Genomic DNA, 17,866 nt, shown 5'->3' with positions numbered 1-17,866 from the left:
TGTGTGTGTGTACATATGCATACATGTACAATACGATTTATATAACAGGTCAAGCAGCTTTCCACACAAGAAAATATGTACATATGTAATCAGCTACACATACTGATGTTGTATATAGACGATTATTTATGCTATAGGTTTTCTAAGTTTGTGCTTATATAAATTTTTGAAGAAAGTTGTCTCCATCTATCCATACTTATATGGGGACGGTGCCAGATTTCTTTGAAATTTTAAAAAGTTGTACCAATGTTCCCAGAAACTCTTAATGACTCCTTTTTTTATTCTCAGTTGCTGCTGAGAATCTGTAATTGGTGTGGCCGGAATTTTTTTTCTATTAAAAAAGGCTTTCTCCTATATTCTAGGACAACACACTCAAATCTTGAACCTCTGGCCCTGGATTGCCCCCACCCACCCCCCACAGTACCGTCAACTTAAAAGGGAAGGCTGAATTGAACACATTAAAGGAAATCTACTAGCTCTTGTGAAAAACAGTGACATCCAGATAAAGATACATTGTTTATCAATTGACTGATATGTGTGTTCAATTCCTCAAGGCTGGGAGACTATGAATTGTGAGATTCTATCCATCTCAATATATACCATTGGAATAGATTACTAAGTGATTATATTGGAGGGGGAGAAGGATCTTTATTTCCTAAGGGGAATACCATTTAAAGCTTTACTGTTCTGTTTCCTCCAAGAGCTTCTTTCCTCAACTATTCTTCTTCTTAACAGACATTAATAGAAAAGCTCTTCTTCCTTCCATAGCTTTAGAAACTCTAAGGCTAGTGAACTGCTTTGCTTTTCCTGGGAAATACCAGTTTTGGATTTTGTAATAAAACAAAGGGATCGGGATGTACATGGCTTTAAGGTAAAAGAGACTCACGCATTTTTAATGAAGGAAATCAAACCTCGAGAGCAGATTAGACTTATTTTTGAAGAAGCAAGCTAAGAATAAAGGCTCTTAAAAGAGTTTTACAGAATGCATGCCTTATAAACACTGGTCAGCATATTAGAATGATGCAATTTTGAGTCCTGAAATACTGAAAAAAATATTTAAACATAACTTCCTCCATACATCGGGTAATTTTTCTTTGTGTAAAGTATTTTTCAACAGTTTTGTAGTGGGAACGTATGATTTTTTTACACAAAGATAAAAGCATTATGCCTTGTCTTCTTTTCGCTGTCTTTCATGGAATCAAACAATGTGAATGAACATTGAGCCACACTTGTTCTACTGGAAGTCACTCACCTCTCTTGAAGATTTCATAACGTATGGAAAATCCAGCGCCATGTGTCTCATAGTCAGAGACAAATTTGATAAAAAGAAATGGCCCTGAAGACACTACAGGAGAAGGGGCGATCTTCCCACAGAACTTCCCCCATAAGCGTCCATTTTCATTTTCTCCATCGATGACTTCCACGTAGTCATACCTAGCACATCAATATGGAAGAAAATAACAGGTGAGCGAGAAATGCCCTTCTAATTTGAATGATTTAGCAGGCAGCATCATCCAGCACAGTCTGTCAGGAAAACAGTGCTATCTGCATTCACCACTGTACTTCATGGAGGGAGAAAAATTCAGCAAAATGAAATAATTAAAATGGACTACATCATGTCTGTATACATCATCTGGCAACACAGAACTATTAAGAATAATGGTGTCCATTATACTTGCAGACAATGTCACTTAAAGTAACCAATTAACAAGAAAAAGAAAAATCTCATGAGCACAATTCTCTATTATTAAATTGTGTTCCTTTGTCTATGGTGGTGGGGTGTCAATACATAATGCTATGCATTCTTTTCAAACTGTGAAGTTCTTTTATGAATTCAAAATGTCTCCTTGGCTGGAGCTCTCCATGAACAATACTTTGATTTCTGTGAGCGACCCTCTAAACATATGGCCACAGAATAATAAACAGATTCTTTACTATTTAACTCAATTCTACCAAACTCCAGACTCTCAGGAAAAAAACCTCTCTCGGTATCCACAGTGGTTAAAACACAGATCATCTTCCCCCAAACTATCCGGAATCGCAGAACATAATCTCTCTAAAGAAAAACGTTTATTTAAAAATGGAAAGTTACTTTGTTTACACCCACCAGACTGAATCTTTAAAGGAACATTGTTGTTTGAAAAGGAAATGTGACACACTTGAAGTCATCAAAGTGATGTGATTAAAAAAAAAATTCAGGCTGAATAATAATACCCTGAGGAGACAAATGGTAAAGGAAGTCACAATAAAATATTATTCTAAATATTACACTGAGTTAACACATATGCTTCTTTATCTCCAAAAGGTGGGGGGCTATCTCCAAGAGACTGGCATCCTCCTGGAAAACAGGAAGATTCTTGTTTGTTTGGTGTTATCCTTTTCTCAGTGTTTTTCCCTTTCCTCTCTTGTTGTTTACCAAGTCACCGAGGAGCCAGATAATCTGAACTGTCTTCCATTTTTCTTCCAGAACTGACATGAAAACATTACAATCCGGTCATTTCAAACCTTCGCTTTATTTCTGTGTTTAACTTGGTTCAAAAGTCCTGGGATATGTTAATTACAGGAATGGCTAAAATATGGCAGCAATATAAACTGTATCTGGCAATTTAAAAGAGATCAAAGTGGGGGAAATCTTCATGATGACCAATGTCATCTTTAACAATCTCTTTTCAAACTGTCCAGGACACATTACTTTTGTTTACATAAAGCCTCACGAGAGAACTGCAAAGATGATATCACTAGTTAGAGTGGACAGCTTAAGGCTCTCTAAATAAAAAATGACATTACCTCATCAGTTAAAATTGTGTGCCAGCTTTGTGTATATCAAGAAGGAAAGAAAGCTGACATTGATGGAACTAAGCATTAACATATGTGAATTATTGTATTAACTGCATTTCCTTTGCTGCATCTGATGCTTCCAGTAGTAATCACTGGTCTGCTAGCATCACAGTCCCTTTGCAAAACTACGGACATACACAGAGAAATTGTTCAGTTCTCAATACTTCGGGAGATGCTTTGCATGTTAAAAGAAGATGAAGCAGGAGGAGGAGAAGAAAAAGTGGAGGATGAGAAGGAAGAAAGCATTAGGTTCAAAATCCTTAGGAGCCTTTTACAGTCGACTGGGGGCACCTGGAAAGAACACCATCTCTGTATTTGTTAAAGCCTCCTCATTGGCATTTATGTAGTAATTCCTTTTATCTCTACTGCTTCATTGACTAGACAGGTCTGCACGCTTTGCCCCACGCTTGCTTATAATTTAACTGTGATTTGAACTGTTGGTTGTGTTGGGTCTGGTGACGATGCAATACAGGCTTTTTTACTTGAATCTTGACATGGTCTGAATACTAAGCAGCCAACTCCGAGTGCATTTTGCTTTCCAGGCACCAGTAAGAGAGGTGAGTCAGGCTTTCCTAAGAACTAAGGGCACTTCTGGGAGGAAACTTTTCTCCCAGGTAGGAGAGAGCTCAGCTAATATAGTGCTAGTGAGTTGCAACAGGGAAAGAAGCTGGTATTTTAATTCACATATCTTCTAATAGTAAATACCAGGCTCTCCTCTTGGCAACAGGAAAAGCTATTTTTAAAAGGAGGAGAGGGATTAGAATCTCCTCCCAGCAAGAGATAAGTCATTTCATCGTTAAGTGCCAATTTTAGGAAATTGAATTATTCAGGGATACAATAGTTACATTTATAAACTGGAATGCTGCTATCATTTTAGCACTTCCCTTCAAAGTACCATCCAACAGGGCCCCAAAGAGTGTCACAAATAGCAGTTCATGTAAATATTCAGGAGGGTTTATGTGCACAAGTTGCAAAGGGTAGTACTGCCAAGGAAGTTAAGAAAGCAGCTTGCATCTCCCTCTGGAGTTGATACCAGTTCCACTCCATAAGTTTCTTGCTGGCAAACGTGGTGCCAGGAATGCAGCCGGTGTGCCAGCATCCCTCCCCAGAGACTAAATGTGTCACCACAGCAACGCACCCAGCCTGCATTGGCCTGAGGCCCAGGATCCTGAGTTTGCAAATTTCGCTCCCCCCAGCCTGCTGTACATTGCTCTGTTACTGCTCCAGTGTGGCAGACACTGCATTTCTTGGAATGTCAAAGATCCCCGGTCATGACAGCGGGACCTACACAGGTGACAACAGGGGCACATGCGTCCCTCTCATTCTGAACCCACACGTTACAGCTGCCAGAGGAGAGCTGGGAATTGCGTCTCGGGAATCTGACGCACAAAAGCTAGACAAGGGGTCAGCAAGTGGGCGCGTCTGTCCGTTCGGAGCCCTGCTCCAGAAAGCGAATGCTCCAGGTGCCAAGGGAGCCGTGTCTGAGTCCAAAGGGCACCACCCTTCTGTGCAGGGGCCTGGGCCAGAGCAGACATGGGTCCCAGCCAGGAAAGCCCTTCCTCAAACCTCATCCTGCCTGCCCACTTACCATCACAGGAATGTAAATGTCATGTGGATATTTTGAATATTTCAGAGGACAACAAACCTCTCCTCTCCCTTTAGGCATCCTGCCATTTCTTTTCTTAAATCTCCTGCCTAAATGCTTTCCCTTTCTGTGCTCATAGTGGTAAAGCAGCCCATATTTACTAGGAACAAACTTTTTTACAATTAAAGGACACTTTCCCATGATTCCCATTTTAGGGTAGAGTACGCCGGTGGTTCTTATCAGGAGTGTCCCCGGCTTGAGAGTGCAAGTTCCTCAAGCCAAAGGACTATTTGCTCCCATACTCCCCAGCTCTCACCCTACCTGGGTATATGCGCGTGGTGAAAACACTCTGAATCCTAATACTAATCACGAGTTAGGTTTCCCCTAAGAGTGATAAAAGAATAAAGATTTCCTTCTAAGAATTCTTGAAAGGATTACCCAGAGATTATTTTTTCTTTTGGAAAGTTTGAATTACAGTTTTAGGAAAATAGCCAAGTAGGGGAGAAGTGATGGGAAAATGAGAAACGTACTCAGTCACTAAAGAGCGGTTTCAGAGGCTTTATAGGTAAGCGGTGCTGAACAGACGGATAGCACATTTTACTCAAGTCAGGTTTTCTCTTGTGAGTACAAACGACCCCTGACTCTCCGTGGTGGAGCCCGCTAATGGAAAGAAAGCTAATCCTCTGCAGAGTGTTGTCTGTACGGGGGAGCTACTGTACCAACCCCTCACAGCTCCTGGACATGCTCGCATGATTAGGAAGAGGGGTTATAGGTGGTGGCGGCTTTTTAATCTCCTTCCAGGAGGATCTACCCCCATGTGCATCTGTACATTAATAATGGAGAAATTTGATACCTGACATCATAAACCAGAGTGAGAAATGATGTTGGCTAACATAATTTTCACCTGCAAAAATGTGTTTCTTTGGATCTTTGGTTTATTTTGCACCAGGCATTAATAGCTATCCCTACTGAACAACCTGTAAACGATTACTATGCCGCTGTCCAAGAATTACCTTATGTATTCCCCAGAAGAGAACAGATTTTACTCTCAGAGCATTAGAGAGAGGATTTGGAAATAAAAATATACAATGATGGAGCTAAGAGGAGCCAATTAGTCTGCATCTGTGTTTCTGAGCGATTTTACGTGAGATTCACCCCTAAGTTCTGGCTTGCTTGCAGTGTCCTAATCAAGATATATGAAGAGGCTTACAAGGTTCATAGCCTCTTATTTAGTAAAAGCAATTTTGAGAAATTCATTCAAAGGAAATAACCTGGAATAATGTCCAATATTTATGGAGAACCAATGCCTGAAGCTTTATTTAGAATAATGGGGGGAATATGGACATAAGGCAGCCAGAAAGAAAACAAGAAGGAATTTATATACATCATATCATGGAATATTATTCAGTCATTAAAAAGTCTATTCAATAAAATATTTTTTATAACATAGGAAAACTATTAATGATATCATTAAGTGAAAAATCAGAAACCCCCTATCTACAGTATATTCTCAGTTCTTAGTCATATGCAGAAAAAGAACTGGAGGTATGTCGAGCTGTGTGAATAAGTGATCATCTTTGCATAGTGAGATGATGTTCCTTAGTTATTTCTGTATTTTTCAAAATTTTTACAATGGATAAGTGTTCCTTTATTTATTTATATTTATTATTTAAGTATGGACCCCAATGTGGGACTTAACTCACAACGCTGAGATCAAGGCCTGAGCTGAGATCAAGAGTCAGTTGCTTAACCAACTGAGCCACGGAGGCACCCCAAGTAAGTGTTCCTTTGTAACCAAATAGAAGTTATTTTGAAAATTATTAATTACCTATAAAGTAGCAAATCAATACCTTATTGCCTAGCTAATAATTTTTTTATTTCTTGGTCAGAAGACACTATTTTTTGTGATGTTTTATTTGGAAGTAAATCAAAGGCTTTACCTTTTTTTTTAAACAACTAGATCAAGGAAAGTCTCTGTGTGCTTTTTTAAAATTAAAAAAAAATTTTTTTAAAGATTTTTATTTATTCATGAGAGACAGAGAGACAGAGTGAGAGAGAAGCAGAGGGAGAAGCAGGCTTCCCGCTGAGCAGGGAGCTTGATGCGGGACTAGATCCCAGGACCCTGGGATCATGACCTGAGCCGAAGGCAGATGCTTAACCATCTGAGCCACCCAGGTGCACTAAAAAATTTTTTTAAATTTAATTTAATTTTATTATGTTATGTTAGTCACCATACAATACATCATTAGTGTTTTTTTTATGTTATGTTAATCACCATACATGACATCATTAGTTTTTGATGTAGTGTTCCATGATTCATTGTTTGCGTATAACACCCAGTGCTCCATGCAGTATGTGCCCTCTTTAATACCCATCACCGGGCTCACCCATCCCCCCACCCCCTCCCCTCTAGAACCCTCAGTTTGTTTCTCAGAGTCCGTAGTCTCTCATGGTTCATCGCCCCCTCTGATTCCCCCCCTTCATTTTTCCATTCCTGCTATCTTCTTTTTTTTTTTTTTTTTTTGGTAACATATAATATATTATGTGTTTCAGAGGTACAGTCTGTGATTCAACAGTCTTACAAAATTCACAGCACTTAAAAATTTTATTATTTTTTTTGTACTAGAACATTAAAATGAATCAGATTTGATCTTATACTGTCTGAAACGCTGGCAGTAACACTTGCCATTTGTACAGTAATTTCCGTGTTACAAAGTGCTGTCAGGTGTACTGTCTACCACAGTCTGTCTGGTGATCCCAGGAAGGCACCTGTCAGGTGGCAGCCCAGAGGGAGCACAGCCTTGGGGCAAACACTGGGGGGAGGCACAGAGATGGAGTAATTTGTATCCTTTCGACATCGCCTACTTTGGGGCAAATTTGATTTCAATTTCTGCTCTTGTTACTCCCTTTCATACATATTTTTTGGGGGGTGGAGAGGATGGGTACAATCTTATTAATTTAGAATTATTCATTCACAACTCATAATTCATTTTGTAACTGGTCATTGTTGCTAGAAACATGGCACATCAACTAATATCTCATTGATTTTTTGTACCAGTGCACTAGACCTATAGACACAGACATCTTTGGTGTGCAGAGATCTATGTGCGTGTGCGTATGTAGGAGACAGAGACAGACAGAGAGAGCCCTTGGCCCCCAGGGAGTCACATGAGTTGAAAGTTGCAGTGGAATTGATGGTGGCCATTGAATGGGCCTCCTTCTAGAGCTATCCAAGTCCTGGTCGTGGTTCTTCCGCTCAGCTGGGTGTTCAGGGATGACATGATGAGAAGCCCAGCCCAGGTTGGGCAGTAGAGAATCGACATGAAGCAGGGGAGGGGCGCCGAAGACCAGCTAGAATTTGGGTTTCTTCCCGGTGCCAGCATGCGGCACCTGAGCACAGATGGCTCCAGTGAGGATGGGGCGGGGCCGGAGCCTGGGTTATGCAGGCCAGGCAGCGCTCCCCAGGATGGCTAAGTGGGAAGGGCAGGGGGCGGGAGCCGGCCTGGGTCACTCCCCCTCCTGGAGGAGGTGACAGGCAACACCCCAAACTCAGAGCAGGGAGAGGGCCTGCCCAGAGAGCCCTCCACGTTTTCAGAGGAACACAGAGCCTGGGCTATGACCTGGCCAATTCCACCAAGTGCCAATGTCTGTGCGAGCCATTCTGAATCTGACAACATTTTAAAATTTGTACAATAGACAAAATACTGCTTTGTTTATTATTTTGTCATATTCCCCTTTAAGGTTTGTTTCTAGGTTTAGAAAGTAATTTTTCCCTCATTAAAATAATGGTAAATACCTTTTCCTAAAGATACACATTTTTTCACATATATATATTTTTTTCTTCCTGTACGCACCCTGTGTATTATTATAAGCAGGACTGTAGGACATTAGTCTTTGAACTAGCACTCCTTTTCATTCGTATTGACCCTTTCTAAAATTCAGTCTCCCTCACTTCTGCTCTGGCAACCCTTTTGATACATCCCAAGTCTAGTTATCCTTTTGATGCACCCCTACCTTTTCGTCCATAGCCTAACCATATCTATACTTATTATGTGTTTATGCCTATTTGCAATAAGTAATATGCTCTTGACACTGTAAGGGCATGAGGTGGTGTTTCTCAGTGTGGGTAGCTACCTGCCATATTGGTGACCCCATTCATTGTAGGAGAGTAGCATTTTATCAGCATCTCCATTTCCCCACCCCGGAGTTCCTCAGTACAGAGGACAAGTTCCAGAGTGCAAGAAGGACGCCCTGGCCAGCTGGGCCCATGCCACAGAGCTTGGGAAGTACTTGGTGCTAAAGAAAATAGGTAGCTTTGCTCAGTGGCTGCTGGATATACCGAAGCCAAACCATCTCTCCTGTAACCAACTCCACTGATTGTAAATGGCATGCCAACCCCCTCACCTCTCTCGGAACAAAAAAACTGTTGCAAACACTTCCGTCTTTTGTCTTCTCATTGTCCTCCTCAAAGGCCCACATGGTGTTAATCTTGCACTTGTCTACAGGCTTCCAGATAATTCTCCTCCAGGAAATCCCAACACAATACAGTCTCCCTAGCATCTTTTCCAGAAGGTGGCTCTGCTGATTCAGTAGAGTAAGAGTTTCTATATGTAGGTAGTTGATAACTTGTTCTCAATAATCAGAGTATAGTAAAACTCATAAAGCTAATCTCACACATTAAAATTTTCATCTTTAAGCTTTTGTGATGCCTCAGGGTCATAATAATGAATATCCATAACTTTATTGCAGCTATAGAAAACTGATGATTAATAGTCTAGATGGTAACATAATAATATGTACGAGAGTTAACAGTTCCAGGAAATGAGGCATTGCAAAAGTGAAGAAAGAAAATGTTAAAGAAAAAAGTTTTACTGGAGTAAAACTAAAAGAGATATTAAATGGCTCTCCCTGGAGCAGTGCAAAGGGATTGATCCCGTGGGCTGCCATGGGTCATGGCCAGTCAAGACCAGCATAGACCAGCACAGGAGAGATACCGAGGCAATAAACGTCCAGCAGGTAATAGACAGTTTCCTACTGCTGCATAACAAATCACCACAAATGGAAGGGCTAAAATGACACACATTTATTAGGTCCCATTTCCACAGTGCAGAAGTCTGGCATGGCGTGGCTGGGGTTCCTTGCTCGGGGTGTCCCAAGACCAAAATCAAGCTGTTGGCAGGGTTGCATTCTTATCTTGAGCTTGGTGTCCTTGTCAAAGCCCACACCATTAGGGCAGAATTCAGTCTCTTGCAGTTGCAAGACTGGACTCCCCACTTTCTTGCTGGCTGTCAGCTGGGGACTGATCCTACAGACCACCTGCATTTGTCATCATATGGCCCTCTCCAGCTTCAAAGCCAACAGCAGAAAATCTGCCTCACAATGAACTCTTCTCATGCCTCATGCTCTTCAGGAAAAGCTCAATCCTTTCTAAGGGTTCACCTGATTAGGTCAGGCTCATCTAAAATAGTCTTCCTTTCTTGAGGTCAGCTGGTTTGGTAACTTAAATAAATCTGCAAAATTCCTTTGTAGCAGACTCTGTATTAATGAATAACTGGGAGGAGGTGTGTGCATCCCAGGGCCTGAAGATCCTGGGGGCCCTTCTTTGAATTCTGCCTACCACACAGACCAAGCTCTGGTAGGACACCTGGAGCTTGGAAGCCGCAGTAGAAACCAAAGCCAAGAGGGACCATCCACCTGCATCACCCGATAGAGCAGAGACTAGTAGATCCAGGGTAAGACTAAGGGCGGGATTAGGAAACTGAAGTAATCGTGGAAGTAATTTTCATGTTCTCATGTCATGTTGGCTGCTGGTTTGGGAGCTCTGAGCCTGTAAGCATTGCTTGCAGTGTAAAGGAAAGCAAGGTTCTGGAGTGAGCCAGATTCTCCTGATTGAAGCAAAAACAGAACTTCCAAGATTGCCCAACACATATGTCTGGAGACAGAAAAGTGATAATAGCTTAATTTAAAAATAAATATATAAAGGAATTCAAGACATGTGGTGTAAAATAATGGTCAAAATACATAATTTTAATAGAAAATGTTTAGAGTTTAAATTTCTCATTTCTGAGCAATCTCACTTCGTAATTAAGATTTATTGGCATGGAAGATAAAAAAAGGCTTTCGCATGGGAAAATATTTCTGTGATTTAACTCAGATTATGAAATCCAATGATGTATTTTAAATGGAAGAGAAGGAAGGCCTCCCTTAAAACAACTATGCTCTAGAAGTGATGGAGTCTTCCAGTGTCAAATTTGCAAAGTTCAGTATTTATAGAAAAATTCACATGCCTTTAATTACAATAAATTCAGTTCCCAAGTTAAACTGTGCCATCTGGAAGATATTAACATCATTTACAACTTGTTCGCCTCCCTATTTCATAGAGAATTTTTACTTCTTGCCAACTTTCCACTGTTCTTAGGGGAAAAAAAAAAGGAATTACTTGTATGGATTGTCTCAAGATGGGTTTATATAGCAAGTCAAGCCATCAGGAAGTGACAGAGGGGGCTTTTTGGACACATTTACTTCCATCTTACTTATTTTAAATCCTTATATCTTTTAAGTTTTTTTTTTTTTTCTATAAAGGATATTCTCTCTGCTCCTCTCCTCTCAGCTGTCCACAGGGAATAATTTTGTGTTTTTTTAAGTTAACCGAGCCTCTTTTAACATGGTCCACTTGAGAGAGCAAGGGCAGGGAGGACTGCATTCTGGTTGAGGCTCTGAACTTCAGGAGCCACTCCTGCACCTCTGATCTATCAAGAAGTGTCACTATATTTGACCTCCTACAAATTGTCAAAGGGGCCAATGAGGCAAGGAAGTGCCACCTGCCTGACCATCGGGCAGTCAACTTAGCCAAAGTGGGATGACTATGATCCAAGTCCTCACACTCTGCCCCTGACCAGCTGAGTGTCTTGGGCAGGTCACTAACCAACCTCTGTGAGCCTCAGTTGCTCACCTGTAAAATGGTCAACATGATAATTAACCTATAGGCTGATAGAGAGGATTAGATGACATAATGTATGTAATGGCCTTTACAGGGCTTGATGTCCCTTCCCGAGTGAGGGTGGAATGCAGGAGAAGGAAAGAGACAAATACATAGAAAGAAGAGGGAGCACAGTTGTGTTTTCCAAAAGGAAAACACATACTACCCAGTCCAAAACAGACTGTAGTCGAGTTAGTGCAGGAATTGTAGGTCCTGTCCGCTCCCAGCGGGAACTGTCAGTCAGACGGCTAACTCTCAGAATATGACCATAACCTGTTATTCTGAAAAGTACTATTTGGAATGACAGTAGGTCCTGCCCCAGTACTACCACCAAAAATTAATCAATTAAAGCTACTGTCAATAATGGAATTAAATAAATCTATACATAACCACGATATGGTTTTTTTAAATCACTAAATCTGTTAAGTGTTTTCACTGATGTACCCAACTGATTTAATGATCTGCAGTTGGATTAGTGCTATTAGCAGGCAGTGCTGAATTTGCTCAAAAAGCCCCGTTAATTATTAGGTGTGATAGAAGCACCCAGGGTGAAACTGCCCATTCTAGAAAGGCAGTGACTCTGGCTGATGGTGTCACAACATCAGAATCCTCAAGTTTCCTTTCTCATCCTTTGGAAAAATAAATAAAGCAATAATTCTGTTTTAGGCTACAGGACCTAATGTGCTAATTATAAGAATTTTTAAAATATCCTCCTGATTAATCAGTAATTATTCAGTGGGGATCTAGGTAGTTTGCAAATCAAAGCTGCAGGAACTAAAGTTGGCAAAGATTCATTTTTTAAAGGTTTTTCTTTTCTTTTTCTTTCTTTTTTTTGGGGGGGCAGTAATTACAGTAGACCCATTTTGGTGTCAGGTAGGTGAGATTATTCATTCTGGAATGCAGAAATCCCTTACCCTAAAATGACTACCCATCTTTTCTGAAAAAGTGAAAAGAAAAAAATGCTGAAGAAAAATGGGTCTAGTGACACAGATTAGATTTCTTTTCCTTTTAGTGACACCAGTAGTGAAAGCAAACTTGAGTTGAATTTTAAATTGGGCAGGGGACACTGACCGAAGTTGGAATTCTGCTATTCTGTTCAATAGACCCTAAAGTTTACTCAGGGTACAAACCACCAATCTACCCATAACCAAGAAACACAAATCTTTTAGCCTAATGCATTGATGATACTAGAAAGAAATGCACATGAGAAAAACAGATCATGTCACAGGGAGATCTACCTTTTCCTCAATCCCTAATGTTTATTGAAAGCAGCATACCATTTGCAGTAAGTCATCTTTAGAGTCTGATGCATCCATGCTTATAGTATTTGTTCTATTTATTTTCATTATTTAAAATTCTATTAACTCAAAAGGCAGGTGTATTTTGAAACCCCAAGTCAATTTGTCATACGGAGAAAAAATTATATAATGAGAAGTATATCTGTGGACATAAAATACTTTAAATGTCACCTAGGGTTTCTTTTCTATATTACAACATGCAACTCAATTAAAAAACAAAATATTCAGGGACTCGTTGGTTACTGGCCTAAACATTAGTTTATATGTTTTTTTCTTATCATTGACTTGCATGACAGACTCAGTAATTAATTGGCATAGGAGCAAGACTTGAACAATCTCTGTGTTAGGAGTGAGCTCATGGAGGGAAGAAAGGATTTTAATGACCTAGGCGGCCTCATGATTTATACAGACTTTAAGGAGTAATTGTGTGTTTAGAAGAAAAGAAAGCAGTGGCCATAAACATTGCCAGTAGCCTAAGAGCAGGAACACCACCTAAGTTTAACCATATGAGCACAAAGAGGGTCAGCTCGCCGAAAGGGCTCTGTGGTTGGACCATGGATTTAACTCAATGGGGAGATCAGACAATCTCTGACCTACCATCTAAAGTACTCCCTGACCCTAAGGTGTCTTTATGGCAAGCTTAACAAAAAGGAAAAGGGATTATGGTCAAGTTCATTAAAAATAAAAGGGAGCATAAAGGGAGGATTCCAAATACACTCTTCTCTTTAGTACAACATAAGCTAGAGAAAGGCATAAAAAATTTCCTCTTGATAACACTAAAGACTCAGCTATAAAAACAAGACAGGTAGGCAAAGGAGAGAGAAGGTTGTGCTTTACCTTCCTTGCTTTGACTAATTATTCCATGGGGAGAGTGATTTTTTTTTTTTTTTTGTATTACAAACCAGAATACATAAAACGATTTAACATTTCACTATATTTAAACAGCCTAATTTCTTTGAAATGAATTTCTTCTTTTAACGTAGAGGGCTCAAGTTTACGGCACTTTATCTATAAATAAAAGTTTCTTAAGAGAATTGATGGTGTAAAATCACAAGGTGGTTTTTCAGCATTTTAGTTCTTGAATTATTTGGGGACAAATAAGTGCTTGCTTACAAATGTACAATAAAACAGGCCCCTTGAGAATCCTTCCAGGGAAAACTTATTTAAAACATTGTAAGTTCTTAAAATTGTCATATTACATTAAAAATACCCATTTCAGATATTTCATGAATTCTGATTGCTTTTTTCTCTAGTAATGGCAAATTACATAGATCATATTATTGTTTTCGTCACTTCCCAATCTGTTGTTTGCCTTTTTTTTTAGAGAGAGAGAGAGAGAGAGTGCATGCATGTACAAGTGAGGGGTCGAGGGCAGAGGGAGAGGGAGAGAGAGCATCTGAAGCAAGCTCCAAACCCAGCACAGAGCCTGCTGTGGGGCTTGATCTCACAACTCTGAGATCATGACCTGAACTGAAATCAAGAGTTGGATGCTTTATCAACTGAGTCACCCAGGCGCCTCCTCCTTTTTTTGGTAGTAGGAAGCAGAAATAGTAGAGAATTGGTCCTAAAATGTATTCCCCAGAATACTCATCTTATGAAATGTTTTAAGGAAAAACTAGGGTTTTTTTCCCCCAAATCACTTGGGAATGTTACATGTCATAATGTTCCTTTCATGAATCTTCACAATTTATGTCAGTATATTAAAAGCTCTGAGGAGTCCCACAGGTATGAAACCTGGATTTAACTTGATTTAACCCAACATATGCCTATCTCTGGTCTTAAGACTCTTTTATTACAGAATACCTGTGGAACAAGTGTTCATCAGAAAATATTTTCAATGTCCTGTTTTGGAAAGTCATCGACTTTGTACTAGCCACAGGTCAGCAGGAATAAAACATTCATAAGGGAATCAATTTTGTAAGTGATGACAAATTTGAGAAGACGGAGATAAATTTGGCAACCTAATTCCTTCTTCTTTTCTGCCTTAGATGTTAGGAATTTAATTTTAATCAGTGCTTGGAGAACTGTTTTAGCAACTGTTTCTAACTAAACAAGCACAATGCTGATACCGAAGACTGCCTATACTTGGTAAAAGAGGTTGGCCCGAGCCTGACAGATACCCTTGGCAGAGATTACTCCAGTTTGCTTCTCTGAGAACAGGGAATCGGGAATGTCCTGGTTTTTACTATGTAGTTCACGTTACAGTGACCACCATGAATACAACTAGCAAAATTGTACAGTGGGAAGAGATCTAAAGGACAGTAGACCAATATTGCAGTCTATAGATGAGAAAGCTAAAGCCCAGAACACTTAAGAGGACTGGAACAACACTTCCAATCCAGTTAGCAGAAGAACAAGTACATTCTACTGTATTTTTTTAAAGATTTTATTTATTTATTTGACAGAGAGAGACACAGCGAGAGAGGGAACACAAGCAGGGGGAGTGGGAGAGGGAGAAGCAGGTTTCCCGCTGAGCAGGGAGCCCGATGCAGGGCTCGATCCCAGGACTTTGGGATCATGACCTGAGCCAAAGGCAGATGCTTAACGACTGAGCCACCCAGGCGCCCCTCCATTCTACTGTATTTTGATGAAAAATCATTACCTCTCATTTGTGAGGAGATGATGAGAAAGGGCCTTTATGTTCATCTGGGTTTGCTTCTGATTTGAGAATCCTACTAGGGGAATGCTCAGCCTTGCTCCAAAACCTATAGGAAGAGGAGGCGCATGAGTCCAGAGAGGGAGCTCGTCCGTCCTTGGCGCCCTGATGATTACTGTGTTCATTACTTGGCCTTGGCTCTGTTCCCTCAATAAATGTTTCTTCAGTATTTAGTGTAGCTTCCATCCATTATCCTAAGACTACATTTAATTACTCCTCCACAGAAGAGCCCTTCAGATATCTGTGGATAAGCATCGTGACCCTAACATTTCTAACGTTTTTGGTATTGTAAGAAGAGAAAAAATTAAAGAACCGATATATGAGGCTGACACTTTTTAAAAAACAGGCAAAACCATCGATAAGTAAGAAGACCACTTCTCTAATTGCTCAACGGTTGTCCAGACAACCTTCTTTTAGCAATGACAAGATTGGTGAGCACTTTGATGTATTTCAAAGGCTCTGTTAACTGTAGTGGGGGCTTGGAGTTGTGGCTGTGCTGCAAAAGGCAGGGTAGGTGGCTAGACTTGTATTCTCCTCTGTTCCACACCCCACCATGCCTTCCTTTTCCCTCCATTCCCACACTCTCCAGCCTCTGCCCTTCTTACTGATTTGGGACTCGGCAGTCTTGACGCAGGGTCTTGCCATGGGAGTGACAAATCGGCTCAGTGGAGCAAGGACCCAGGTAATGGAGAGAGGTGCAAGGCAGAGGAAGGGCTGATCTGGGTCTCCCCATGAAAGAGCCAGAGGGCCACGGAGACGCCCGGGTGACAATTTAACACAAGCATTTTCCACATCCATTTTGAGGGTTGGCTTTCTGATGCCAGAGAAAGAATTTAACTTATTCTGCTGATTCTTCTTTTACAAACTAGGCACACCAGCCAAGAACTCCAAATTCTGGACTGAGAATGTTCCTATTTTTGTAACTGTTAAATTTCTAGATTGAATTTTCTCTTACTCCCTCCCTCCTCATACTACTATGTAATTTCATGCCAAATGATAGTCCCTTTAACATTTGTGTGTGTGTGTGTGTGTGTGTGTGTGTGTGTGTGTGTGTGAGTGTGTGTGTGTAATATAGTAAGATTATGGCTGTACGGTAAAAATGTCATTGATTCAGGATACTTTTCCTAATGACAGGTTGTAATAATTCTCCTTGCCAGACATAGGCCAAATACCCATTTTCACTAATTAAGCACATACATAGCCTTCATTATTTTTTTTAACCTTAAAATAGGCTTTTGTAAATTTATATGTCAAATGGCCTTTATATTGGTTACTCACTACTGAATTCCTCCCTAATTATTCACTGATGAAAACATCCACTCCAGAAACATAGGTTAACAGTTCAAATACTATCAAAGTAGAAATAATGTTGGGTTTGGCAGTCATTAAAAATAATAACTTCAATTTGATATTTTTCTAATTTTTCTTCTTTAAAATCCAATGTCTGCAAAAATACTTTCCTTTAATGGGTGACAGACATGTTAAACACAGACTGTGTAAATGTTTGAACAGCAATAATATTGATCTGTTCAATGGAAATTTTCTGTACAAATGGTAGACCATTAGCAAAAGCTTTGATTTTTACTCCCATTACCCTTTGCAATTAAGGAGGAAAGTATTCTTAGCATTGTGTGGTATATGTATATGTATATATAATTTTTGGTGAACAAAATAATAGTTTATGTAGTTCTCTTTTTTGAAAAGCTGAGAGAGCTTTCAGACTTGGCATTGTTATACAGGCTTGAAAGGACAAAGTGAACAGGTAGTATCCTGTGACATGTGAGCGTGTCTTTACTGCAGCTGTGTCCACATCACGACTAGAATAGCTCGTCAATTTTGTTAAACTACTGGTGTCACAGGCGATTCTTTACTGAATTGACTAGTGAATCAGCTGCATTAACTCCTGAATTGTTCACCTAGAGTCACACAGAAGTGCCTGGAATAGAGTCAAGGGGATGAGTGGTGGTATAGACAGAGCCAACTCCTCATCCTTGGCTCTAGACTTCACTGTCAGTGACCTGGAAGTGAACCAATAACATAGATGCTAGAGAGGAAGTAAAAAAAATAAATGTCGTGCCATTTGAAGATAATTCGATGACATTTCTCTAGTAATGTGTTTTCTACTACCTCCCGAACACGCTCTGCTCATTCAAGACTTTGGAGCTCAAGGTAGTATTAAGCCAGGTTCTCCTAGGGCTGCAAACAACATGGAGCATCTCCCTCTATGTTTTTTTTTTTTTTTAATATTTTATCTATTTATTTGAGAGAGAGAATGAGAGAGAGAGAGAGAGAGCATGAGAGGGGGGAGGGTCAGAGGGAGAAGCAGGCTCCCTGCTGAGCAGGGAGCCCGATGTGGAATTCGATCCCGGGACTCCAGGATCATGACCTGAGCCGAAGGCAGTCACTTAACCAACTGAGCCACCCAGGCGCCCCCTCCCTCTATGTTCTAACCCAGACTTTTGAAAAACAGTGTTTGCGGCACCTGCGTGGCTCACTCAGTTAAGTGTCTG

The 17,866-nt window shown here is 40.3% G+C and overlaps 1 protein-coding gene across 4 annotated transcripts in view; it reads right to left on the bottom strand.

The window, feature by feature from the left end:
• NRP1 (neuropilin 1) overlaps positions 1-17,866 on the bottom strand; it is a 136,385-nt gene that overhangs the window by 78,444 nt on the left and 40,075 nt on the right. For all 4 annotated transcript variants that reach the window (XM_028120882.2, XM_028120884.2, XM_028120885.2 and 1 more), the window contains exon 3: positions 1,253-1,434. In XM_028120882.2, coding sequence (XP_027976683.1) covers positions 1,253-1,434 — 182 coding nt within the window. The remainder of the gene's footprint in view (positions 1-1,252; positions 1,435-17,866) is intronic.

The sequence above is a fragment of the Eumetopias jubatus genome, unplaced genomic scaffold, assembly GCF_037043125.1.
Source record: "Eumetopias jubatus isolate StellerSeaLion01/CBP00866 unplaced genomic scaffold, mEumJub1_p1.0 scaffold_8, whole genome shotgun sequence".
Classification (NCBI taxonomy): domain Eukaryota; kingdom Metazoa; phylum Chordata; class Mammalia; order Carnivora; family Otariidae; genus Eumetopias; species Eumetopias jubatus.
The sequence above is the reverse complement of the archived record's forward strand: the minus strand, read 5'-3'. Positions and strand labels throughout refer to the sequence as shown.